Raw genomic sequence first — 12,745 nt, 5'->3', positions numbered from 1 at the left:
GTCCCTGGGAAGCCTGCTCCCAGCCCTCCTGCACTGTGGTATTTCTGCTGGGAGCAGGTGGGAGGGCTGAGAAATACTGTTCTTCCCAAGCTGTGGGGGAAGGCATTGGTATGGGCAAGGTTGGCAAATTGTTTTCTGGGGAGTCACTTATTTTTTTGGAGTGCTGTGGATGGCAGAAGCAAGGCTGTTAGCTGCTATAGCTCTCCAAGCCATGGCAGTGGTTGTTGCCAGCGAGGTGCAGAACAGGTTTCTAGCAAAAGGCTACTGGAAGGTTGGAATTGGCTTTACCCCAGGAAATGGCCAGTTTGGCAGCATTTCATGTGGCACGAGAGAAAATGCGCACATTTAATGCAGTATATTTCAGTGCAGTTTTTGTTTAAAAGCCTTATCTGGATTACAGTCCTGTTCTTCAGCTGTGGAGGTGTTTATTACTGTTGCAGCACGGACAAAAATATGTGGACCTGATACATGGTGCATTATTCTGGCAAGCTGAAAGTTTGCTTTGGATGCTACAGGGAGAAGAAATACACGCAGTATATACAGTTATTGTGGGATGTGTGGGGGTAAGAAGTGGCTTATGTCCAGATGGGTGGTGATGAACACTAGTTCACAAGAACCTGATGTGGTATATAAAGGACTTGTATTTTAAAACATCAAACGTAATTTTAAATGTTGTTTTGCTTGTTAGCAGATTATATTGACAGAATTAAATCTGATTAGCTACTATGATGGTGGGTTTGTTTCAAGACTTTGTTGAATTTAAGCAACGAATGCAACACCTTTTTTATTCCTCAAAATTTAACTTTTGCTTCAATTTAAAAACTGGGGGGCACTCAGCTTTCTTTGGCCTAACAGGTTTCCATATGTTTGAAGGATGCTATTTGTGATGTTCAAGTGTAACAATACAGGAAATGTGTGTTACCCTGTTCAGAAATTATTTTTTCATTAAGCAGTGAGTGATGTTGGTAGGACTAGCCTGTGAGTGTGGGTTGCAGAGAGCAGCAGCCACCTTCTCTTCTTTTGTTAGACAAAGAGAAGCCCTGCCCTGGGTTCCAGGACAACTTTCTCACAGCTTCAGCAGTCCACATCAAGATGTCAAAACTGTAGGGACCTGTTTGGATCAGGGCATCCTTATAGCTTTAGAGTTCACTCTGTTATGTTTAGTTGGAAGTCTTTGGACTCTTTTGTTCAAAAGAAGGAAACAACTTTTAGAAAAGTTTGTATTTTAACTTTGAAAGAAATCAAACATTTCATAATAAGCAAAAAGACTAAGAATTAAATGTTTCTCATACTGTATAATTTTTATTCCAGTATATTAAACTATTTCTGGGTATGAAACGTCTGTCTACCTCTTCCCTTCTTTCCTCCCCAGGCTGAAATTATTTGTAGTACATAAATTCTTTTTTCTCTTGAAACAGTAGCAGCCACTGTTCATTTGGAAGGTGAAAATATAGATGGTTAATCAAGATATTAAGAGGAGTAGGCTTTTAGACTTGTATTTTGATTGCGTGGATCCTGTGTTTTTTCCAGTCCTTAAATTTTTCTCTGCTTTAAAACATTAAGTGGAAGAAATGGCTTTCTCATCTAAGACTAGCTGCATAAGGTTGGAAAATTACCCTCCACACCGAAGTATATGTGCACAAATGCATTACCTTTACTATTAATATCTTTTCCCATATTCTTAACGTACAATGGATTGTTTCCTTTTAAATAAACATGCCGAAACCAGTAAAACAAATACAGGAAGTTTTAAACTATTAAGGAGATGTTGAGAGAACTATAATTCAATGAAAACCTTGGACAAGTGGACCACTGGCATGTGTAAGCTGACAAGCAGCCGTGCCAAACGGGGGCCGTGGTCAGCCTCCTTATTCATCTTTGCAGTTCCAGGCGGGGTGGCACAGGCTTTCTGCAATTAAAACACTTTGCAAACAGTGTTAGGGACTGTGTTTCTAAGTTACAATTTCACGCAGTTGTCTTTACGATGGTAACAGGAGATGTTAATGACTGGACTTTTTTCTTCGGCAGTCTCAGTATGGAAGAGCAATAGCGCTGTTTCCAAAACCCCAGTTAAGGGTATGACTGCAATGGCAACCGTTAGCTGCCCTAATTGCAGTGCTCGCTGCTGCTGCTGTATTACGTGAGTGATATGCTGACCTTTACACTTCAGAATAGGCGGGGTGTCCGTAAACAGTCAACTCATCTGTTCTGCTGATGTTGCTGCTGTGGAGTTGATAGAGATGGACACATCTAGTTTCATATTTCTTATGATGGTCCCTGATTGTTTTTGCCTTGACAAATACCGCTGATGTAATTTGATAAGGATTTTGTTATGACAAGGATGTAAACTTACTGGGTCAGGAAGAATGTCTGTAGCAAGATGACTGAAATGAAGTAGCAAATTGCCAGTCCAGGTACCTGTGATGCATTCCCCTTAAATTTAAATCCAGTATGTCAAGCTTTCATTGAATTTTAATTCAAAACTTGAATCAATAACAAGCAGGTTTGAGAACACTGTGATACTCAAAAGAAGGACACTTAAAGAGTTCAGGGCTGGTATTTCTTTCTTGTAATGAGGATGAAGAAGCAACTTCTCTGGCATTTATTCATCTTCTCAAACTCAGCAAATTCCTGGTATTGCTTTTTGGCAAGTCACTGATATTATATGGCATCATAGAAACAGGGCAGGTGCTTGAGACTTACAGCTCACATGCTAGCTTCCTAATGCGAGTATGTCAGAACATTGAAGTGATGAGTCTTTACTACATATTTATGAAGAATAGGAAGTAAATGAACAAGTTGGTACTTTGTCACAGCTTTAGTGGGATGGGCTAGCATCAGCACTCTCAAGTGAAACTACCCTCAAACTGTCTTGATCTTACTGGATACATACGTCCAGAAAGTCAACTTTTACAGCTAAGAAACCCTATGATTTGTGCTACTAACAGGTATAGTGCTATTCGGGATCCTCTCAGACAATAGGTGCTAACAATTGTTTTTAGTTTTTGAAGCCAGTATGTAGTTATATCCTAGCCCAACATTGGAGCAAGATTGAGTGAGAAACCTAGTATGGCATCTGGGTGGGTTCTTATTTTTTAATAACAGTAACTTTCATGGTGTGGAAGAATTAAGTAGGGAATTTTCAAATGTGCAGCAGTGGCTAGTCTAGAAATGGTAGAAGTACAACTATTTCTGGGTTTGAGAAATGGCAAGTGAAATAGGGGGAAGAACTGTAATGCAATTTCATCCTGTTGGTTGTATTTACATTATCAGATAGCTCAGCAATTAACACTTTCTGTTAATCTGAAAGGATCAAGAGACCCATTTCTTGGAGCCAACTGTGACATCTCACTGATCAATGCACTTGGACTCTCTTGGTTTAAAAAAATAAAATTGCAGTATGTGCAAGGACACATTAGTTCAGGTTTAGCAGTCGAATATGTTATTTTTGCCTTGATTCTCAGAAATATTCAAGTAAAAAAAAAATGAGGACTTTCATTTGAAGTTCAGCCACATGCTATAGCCTAATGGAAATACCCTGTTAAATCAGATGCAGGTGGTGGCAGAGGGGATTATCATTAATATTTTGATATGGCATGGTAGGTTTATATTGTTGCTGAAGCAGAGTGAAGGAAATGGAAAAACCTGTAGAGGAAGATCCATCAGAGATAGGGCTCTGGCTCCTTCCAATGGGAAGGATTCATGTGCTCAATAATACTGAAGGGAAAACGTGTGAAAAGGTGACATCTTCAGTCTCTTTGACCACAGCCTTCAGAAGAACTTGTTTTAAGACAATTTCTGATATCCTGAGGACTGAACACTTGTGGTGAGTGCAAACACATCCACGGGTAGTACTGTCACGTTTTTCCAGTGGAAATCTGCGGTCTCTAGGATTTTAACACTGTACGTATGCGCTGTAAGATCTTTTAACAGGAGAACACAGGAAAAGTTGGAAAGTGATGTTCATGAAGATATCTGGCATTCTTTCTCCCCTTCAATTCAGTAACAGTGATTTGGGGCATGGTGCTGAAGCACAGGAAATGCCATAAGGTTTGCTCTCTTGACTTTGTTTCTGGAAAATACAAACCTCTTGGGAGAACATGAAGCATGGAAAAACTTTGCTATGGATTTTTTTGAACCTTGTTGATCCTCGAGATTTCTCTGCATTTTTTTATTTGTCCATTCCCCATTATGGATATGAATTGGATTCTAGGATCTCAGACCAAACTACAGTGGAATTTTTGGGGGGTTTAGGAGCAGTAGAACATAGAAAATAATTTTGAATTATTTACTGTAATGTGAAAGACCATTAATGCAAATTTAAATAAAATCTGTATTTAATCAAATGGGAGGTATGTTTAGTACTTGAAAACCTTGGCCGCAGCAAGGCTGTTAAACTGAATTACAGTGGAAAGCGTAAGAGGTTAAGATCCTTATATGCAAGTCATCAAGCTAATGCTGGCTTTTGAGTTCACGGCACCTCATTTAGGAGATAAAACTCACTGCTGTTTTGCATCCTACCATCTGAACCCTAGGAGAGCAATTTGAGCGGCACATCTCTGTTTCCTAGTTGTGTTCAGTGGAGTTGATGTGTAATTTAGGGGACCTTTGCCCTTCAGAGGAGCGCAGTGCCACCGAGGCATGTGCTGTTGCAAAGTCATGGGAGCATGCCTGGAAAATGAGGCTCCTCTGTACAGGACATTAACTCATAAATCATGCTAATATTCTTACTGATAAATCTTCCACTGTGAAAACCTTTTGATACTCATCTGTTATTAAGACAAAAAGGTCTTAATTCCATTGGCTAACAACAATCTTCCAATTTTCTATAGAGCATTTAGCAGTCTAGTGAGATACAGACTTACATACACTGCACCTACATTTTTATTTCTGTAGCAAGACTCCAGAGGGTGGCAGGAGAAGTTTCCTCTCTAAAAGTCCTATTTTTGTCTGCCTAATAAATTTCAAAATTATGAGAGACTTTGACACAGATTTGTAGGTATTACAGCGGAAAGGGAGAGTGAAGCTGGAGTTCATGCTGTACCTGATCAAAATTCCTCAAATAATTCGTTTACATAAGCTGGAGAAAAAAGGTAGAAGGCAGTTTATTTGGATTTATTAGATTTTTGTTTTAAGCTGCCGTTCATTTCTAATTCTCACAGCTTCAGCAATGGGGAAGATGGTGTTGAGCAAATTGTGCCTGTATTGGAAGGATGTGGGCAGGAGCAGGTTTTCAGTGTCCACCAGTCTACCAAATGCTTAGACATCATTTACTGCAATTTCAGCTGGCGAAGTTTAAAGGCTGTTTATTTGCATTTGAAAACTGTTGCAATTTAAATCTTGAATAAGATTTCACTTTATTTTAAAATAGCACTGCCTGCACGAGTCTATTGTTACCTCGATCTTCTCTGGCTCATCTCAGTAGCTGTAGGTAAATAGTGAAAAGGCACATTAGTATCTGGACAGAGGATAGCGTGCATTGTACATCTGTATAGTGACCTTCATCTCTGAGGCTCCCAACCCAATCGCATATGTATGTAGATATATGTCATGCAGTTTCATTCTTTCATAAAAATAAACCTTCTAAATATTGCTGCCCAACGTGTATGATAAACAAGACTGAAAATACTAGTTGTACTCACTCAAGGTTTTCATCTATAAAGCTTAGTTCAACTTGGTGTGAACTCATAGGGTTATTTATAGTTTTCTGTTACTCGCTGCATCCTGTGTTTTGTTATGATGAAAAAGCTGTCCTTTTATCACTAAGCTGTTATATTCATGGAGTACATGGTATGAGGTTCAGTGCATCTAGTTTAGAGCTGTCACACAAATAAAAATGAAGAATGTATACTGGTGTTCCACATATGTGAACTTTTACGTTGTTTTTTTACTAAGACTTCTGCAGTGAGGTGCTGCTCCAAAAAAAAGCTCACCCAGGTCCTCTCCTTGAGGAGGAAGAAGGAAAGAGGAGAAAGTTGGTTGAAAAGGAGAGTTTGTTTGTAACACCAGCAAACATTTGACTATTTAGCAAAAAAGCTGATTTGGATTACAGTCAAACTAAATAAACCACTAGGAACCTGCAGTTCTTCAAGCCCGGCATACTCCGCAGAACTTCCCTAAGCTGAGTAACTTTGTGCTGGTTGCTGTGTGTCTGTCTGTAACTGAGGAATTGTGTAAGTTCTTCCCAAAATTCAGAGGTTTAAGTTGACTTTTGCCCTGGTGGGCAAAACAGTCTCCTTTTTTTTTTTTAATCCTCTCTTCACACTGATTGTACTATTTGCAGGTGTGACTTCATTACATAGCACTTAAGAGAATTTCTTTTTAAATTATGTGATTCTTTTGAAAAAAATCATTATTGTACAGCTGCAAGCAGTAGCCAGCTGTAAGTCGTCATGCGTAGATTTTCCTGTCTCCTGATGAACACCTAGTCTGTCATTGTGCTCTTCAGTCAGTTTCCCAGCTTCTTAATCACTTCTGCATTTCATCTGATACTTCCATCGGGCTTTCAGCATCCCCCCCCTTGCTGTAGGCGGACATAGGTGTCACAGGTGGGGCAGACTTCAGAGCACTTTGGGGTAAACTATAAACTTGGGTAAAAACTGGTGAAAATAAGTTTGCGCAGTTGTCTTTGGAGGTGTTGCTGGTTCTGAATGTTGCAGTAACAAGTGAATTTTTCAGGTGTAAGGCAAACTGCAAGTTAGCTGTGTGGTCTGAGTGACTTTAAACACCAAGAAACCTTGTTGGTCTCTCAGTGTAATCAGGATGTGTGTTGATCGAGTTAGCTTGTGGTGCCTTACAATTTCTTGGATTTCTTTGTTCTGTTCCCCTTTTTGTTCAGTTTCACTTGAATATAGCTCTTTGGAGAAAAGGCTTTTTTGTCCTGCTTGTACAGCACCGACGGTGATGTGTGCCAAACCTACTCTTTGGTGGCTGGGTGACTCTCCAGTGGACATACTTGTGGTGTTCTGCTCTGTTTCTCTCCTAATGATTGTACAAACCAAACTGTAAATACAACTCAAACATCTACTGAGTCAGACTGTTGGTTTTTTTAGCCAAGATGAATTTGACAAGTATGTTATTGTTGGTCTTGTACAATATTGAGAAATGCTTGGCATCTGTTTCCAACTACATCCTATCAGTAATCGTAAAACCAGACTAGAAACAATGAGAATAAAAAATGTTTCTTTTACTAAGGAATGATTGATTTTTTTCATATATTTTTCCAGCAGACATATTCTATTTGTGTTCCAGCAGTTATTTACATAACACTGCTGCTCTAAACCAGTGGATATACTTTGTTGTCACAATGGTCCTTTTGAATTCAGTGTCAAAACACATCGAATGTTGGCTGATAAACCAACCATGAAACTGCTATTACTTGAGATTTTTACGAAGGTCACTGTTCTGCTAGTTAACATGGCCTTTGAGACTTTGATTTACATGCTGACTTCTTAGGATAGAACATTTTAAGTCGGAGTTTTGAAAGTAAAAGCCATAGTTGAGAAAAGTTGAAATATGCTGTTTTCTTGCTTTTTTAAAAATTACTTTTGAAAACAACTCAAAATATCTTGACATGAATGTTCCTTGGTGAAAATGCATGTAATTAAAGAGGAGTTTGTTTTCATGAACAGGTGCCTTCCAAAGAGGGAGAATCTCAGTGCAAGGAGAAACACGCAGTTCTGCTTAGTCCTGTGGGAAAACTCGAGATATCTGGGTGTGAAACAGGCTTACATGAAATAAAACTTCCAAAAATGAGCGTGCTGCCAAGTGGGTAAGTTCATGTCCTATTGATCCTATGTTTATGTATGTGGTAGAGGAAAGAGATAGCCCAGAGGATCTAAGACACGACTATGCGTACTTGTTTTTACTAGCCATACTGGGAACACAGTGCTTGCTCCTGTGAGAGGCAAAAGCAGCCTCCAGTACCTTTCAGGAGTGGCAGCTCCAAAATGCATTTCTTTCTCTGCTGCATTAATGATATTAGCAAAGAAATGTTCTAAAATAAAAGTACTTTTAACACAGGTTTTGAAAGTACATCCTGCCCCCTAATTTTGGATACACATGTAAATCTGTCACTGAGGACTAAGACCTCCTTGCATACTTTGCAAATTTTGCAGACCTTTATCTAGAAATATATGTTCCAACAGGCAGAACTAGGATTGAATAATTGTTGTAATTACTGCGTACTACTTGTGAGAGCTTTGGTTGGTTTTGCATATCTGTAATGTTTTCTGGAGTTCAGAACAGATGATATACATGGCAGTGGAGGTGACGTCTCAAATAGAGGAGATATTGGTACATTTTACTGTTGAATATAAGTGCTGTTCAATCTGCTAAAGTACATCCGTCCTGTTCAGACCTTTGGTTTTCTTTTTCCTTATTTGCGAGGAAATGCTGAGTGACATTTTTAGAAGAAACACTGAATTCTTTCAAAATTACTAGATGCCAAATTTCTTTGCCAAATTCCTCTGCCAAAATGAAGGTTACTAATACTACTTATTAAGGCTGGTCTCTTCAACTGTTTTTTGGTAATAAAATTGCAACCTTTGCCACAGTCTGTTACAGCAGAGCTTTTCCTGACCAGACTCAAACAGGTTTGGCTTCCTTTGCTCCACATTATCCTTTTCTCCCCTGCTTTTTGCTTCTGAAGTTCTCCATTGTTTTGTGGGTTTTCCCCTTTTCTGTTTTCCTATCTCATTATCCTTGTAATTTAAATGTACATAAAATTAATCAGGAATATGAAGCATAATGTGTATTCTGGTTGAAATATGTTTTTGCCTCTAATATGAAAACCCTCAAGCCTCTGGATTTGACAGTTCTGCCAACTCCAGTGATATTGAAATAAGTATTTCAGTTTCTTCATATGCTGATTTCAGTATTGGATTTCTGCTGATGAGGAATGGAAATAAAGCGGTATTTAGGATAAGGCTGAAGCTTGCCTTTGCTGCAGAGCAGCATCTGCCTGAAGAACAACTAAGCAGATGAGGACTCTTCACCCTTGAGAAGAGGAAAACTCAGTGAGTGTGTAGAAGAATAGTAGGAAAAAGGTCTGTGGGCTCTCAAAGGTGACAAATACGAGAAACTGTGGTGTTCTTTATAATGCTAGATGTAAAGTGAATTGCATGAAAATAAAAGCTGAAGACAAAGAATTGTGAAGTTGTGGGTACTAAAAATACAGGCTCAAAGTGAAATGGCAGATTATTGGAAGAAAATAATTACAGGCTCTTAACTAGTAGAGCCCAAGAAGGTGGATGGGGAGGTATTGTTATATTGGGTGTGTCTGTGTCGTTCTCCTGGAGAGATAAGAGCAAAGGTCTCTTTTTGACTTCTGTATTTAGCGTTGAAGTTTTGAATATTTCACTTGATGGGTTGCCTTCTCTTAACAAAGTTTGCAGGGACAGAAATCGATCTTTCAGGCACACAGACCTTTTTCCAGGAAGTTACACGTGACCCCAAAAGCTCCGAGTACTTTGTTACTCATCTCTACCTGTGCAGATGAAAGATGCTGTTACTCACAAATGGTGAGTTGTTCCCCTCCTCAAGGGAGCATCACTGCAAGGCAAGGTCTGTCCTGTTTGTAAGGACAGATGCTGATCTCTTCGTTTATGGGAGCTGCCGTTTGCTCATGTGTAACATGGCCAAGTTGGCTGGTTGAAGAAGGATCTTGTGATCTTGTCCTTTAGGCAGACATCAGGCAATCTAGATCCTTTTCCTGATTCTTAATTTTTCTGATCTTGATCTTTCAATTTTCTCAGTGGTGAGCTGACTTAATTTCCTGGCTTCCCAGAAGTGTTGAGGCTTTAGTGGCATCTTGATAATTCTTAACTTAGCAGATTGCATGATTTATATGCAAAAAATTGTTATATTTTAGATGGAATGTTACTCAAGAGTGGTTCGATGTTAATGGTAAGCAGGATATTCTTACAATTACTTTAAGAATTTAAATCTGAAAAAGAGGTGGAAGGTGGGACTTTTATCTTTACCGATGGTAAAGTTCTAAAACTTTTAAAGCCATCTGTAAATGTTTGTGCTGAAGTATAACATTTAATCTCTTCTACTCATCGCTAGTGAATAGTTGTTAAATCTGGCCTCATTATTTTCGACAGAATAAAATAAAAACAAAACAGTGCCCAGTGTTTCTCCTAACTGGCTAATAAACACTATGTTAAGAACACTGGGTAGAAAAAAAACCATAAGGAACATAAAAATTGATTTTAATGGACCCCTGTCAGAGAACCATAATGAGCACAAGTCTGGTAATAAATATTGGTATTCTGCTCCACGGTGCTTGGGACTTTTCACGTAGAATTGCATGTAACAATCAATATAGATTTTAGGGTTTTTTAACACCAAAAATAAGTAAACCTTTGAAATATATGAATACTTAAGACTTGCAATCTGTCAGACAAACCTGCTAGTTGTAGAAAAATCTGATAAGAGTGCCTGGTTAATGGCATAATCGGTTTGTGGCGATCTTGCTCTTTTACAGCTTGTAAAATGCTGTGCAATTAATCACCTGAGATTACAACCTATTCTGTGATGGCTCTCCTTTAATACTTAAGAACACAGACTATAATGTAGACTAAAAGGAGAAGCAACAAAGTAAAATTCAGTTTTCAGTATGCTTGAAAGAAATTGATCTATTAATGAGATTAAACTAACTGTAATAACCTAAGGTTATTCTGTTCCTTGTGAAGCTGGTAGAGTTTAAAAGTCAAGGCACATCATGGCGTAATGGTTTCCGTTTGGGGAGGAGGAATTTTTATTCAAGCTTTTTAAATGTATGTGTATATATACATAAAATAAATTTTTGTGTCTGTAAGTGAGGTATTTCAGTTAAATGATTGTGAAAGCTTTAATTTACTGAATGCTAACTAAAATTGTTTCTAACCATTTTGTAATCTAAGTGCAGTGCTAACAATTGGCTCTCTTAAAACAGTAACTTGAAATCACCTATTTCTATTTTAGTATTTAAATTGTGGATTGACTTGTTCATTTATCATTCAAGTTGACATTGTCAATTAATAAAGTGCTGAAGATAAAGCCAGAATATATGATGTCAGCATCAAACTAGCTTAGGAATAATCAAATTCTTCGCATTTGATACCATACGTTGTACGACAGAGGTTGCAGTAGGTTTAACCTATGTACCACATCATAAGGAGGTGCATGCGTTGGGCTCACAGGCTGTGTAGAGATCTGTGCATTGGGCTGTTCCTGAAGCAAGTTGGAGTATATTGCTTCAGGGTTGTAAAGTGGGGCAAAAAGTATACCAAAGATGAAGCTTGTTTTTATGAATTTGTCTATTTCTAAGAACTTCAGATTCACAGTTCATATTTTCAAAAAAAGAACTAAAAGTACATATATTCTGTACATGTATATTTAGTACTATACAGCTGTTGTAGTTTTTCTTCCAGTCTATACAAATATAAGCATTAGTTTTGATCAAGAAGGTTCTCTTTCCTCCAATATTCCTGCCTGAAATATTGCTAGTGTTTAACTCTTTTTGCTCATGTCCGAAAGAAACTCACTTTTTTACTGCTGTTGTACTTCTGAGTGTCTTTAGCAGCTTTCAGAATTAGTTTTCTTCGTTATTCCGCTGTCGCCTGCAGTGTTCCCACGCTGGGACAACTCTGTTTTGAGAAGCTTTGTCTTACTCCTGAGCTGGAGGGGTAAATTATCTGCTTGGCGAGTAGGGAGTCACACTTGTGACTTCTGTTAATAGTAACAGAAACCATGCTTGTATTTTCCTCTGCTAAATATTTACAGCAGAAGATACTTTGGAAACATGGGGGTGTTGACTTGGCAGTTGGTAAGGCAGCAGGGAACAGTTTTTCCCTGTGTTGCAAAAATCCAAGTTCTTTCAGGAATTCACTCAGGAAAATTGCCCCAGGCTTCCCAGCTCGCTGTGCGGTCAGCATGTGGCAAGGGTTATCTAGCCTACACATGTACTAATGCAGTGAAATACAGTGGCAACTGGAGGATTTTAGTAAAAGAAAGGGCTGTAGTATAACATGCCTTGAGGTAAACTGAAACAGCTTCCAGTGTGTGGTTGGAAAATCTTGTCCTGCTGAGCACGGGGTCATGAACAGCATGACATACTACTATGTACTGATGAGCGTGCATGTGAAATGAAAGCTAAATTTGCCATCTGATTATTGGGCACAGATCCCAGGTTATGCTAATATTGACATCCACCATGGGACTTAAGGATGCCACCATGAGAAGCTGTTGAGTTTTCCACTTAAAAGCTTAGCTGAGCTAGCTGTGATCTGTCACTGCCATCCTTGGACAGGCCCAGCACTGGGGCAAGATGTGGATGACTTGGGGACAGCCACCCCCTTGCCACTGGGCTCCTGCTCCTCCAGCCTGGGGGCTGCCGGGGCGCACGGCTGGCTTGAGCTCCACAGAGGAACCTGAGCTCCCATTCTCTGCAGGAGACAATGTGTGCAGGTGGTCTGTTCCTCCTCCATAGACTTGGAACTGCGTGTTTGTCAATATGGATGTGAACTTGAATTCAAGAGACTGCAGAGGAGTTTTTGGCATTTCATGCATGTTTCTGAGAACTGAGGTTGGGCAGGTTGACTTGCCCAACTTTTGACTTGGTCAAAATGTGCATTTTCCTGGTGGTGTAGGAATACCCCCAACTTTCCTTTACACTATTTTCAGAAGAGAGATTCTTTTGGAAGCACTGTGATCCCATCTGTCCTCTGTATTTCTTGCAGGTTATTTGCAATTTTCTTTA

At 39.1% G+C, this 12,745-nt stretch overlaps 1 protein-coding gene across 2 annotated transcripts in view; it reads left to right on the top strand.

The window, feature by feature from the left end:
- The window catches only part of MGMT (O-6-methylguanine-DNA methyltransferase), a 162,108-nt gene that overhangs the window by 5,370 nt on the left and 143,993 nt on the right, over positions 1-12,745 (top strand). For both annotated transcript variants that reach the window (XM_009325852.1, XM_009325851.1), the window contains exon 2: positions 7,632-7,771. In XM_009325852.1, the coding sequence (XP_009324127.1) occupies positions 7,632-7,771 (140 nt within the window). The remainder of the gene's footprint in view (positions 1-7,631; positions 7,772-12,745) is intronic.

The sequence above is a fragment of the Pygoscelis adeliae genome, unplaced genomic scaffold, assembly GCF_000699105.1.
Source record: "Pygoscelis adeliae isolate BGI_AS28 unplaced genomic scaffold, ASM69910v1 Scaffold4, whole genome shotgun sequence".
Taxonomy (NCBI): domain Eukaryota; kingdom Metazoa; phylum Chordata; class Aves; order Sphenisciformes; family Spheniscidae; genus Pygoscelis; species Pygoscelis adeliae.
The sequence above is the reverse complement of the archived record's forward strand: the minus strand, read 5'-3'. Positions and strand labels throughout refer to the sequence as shown.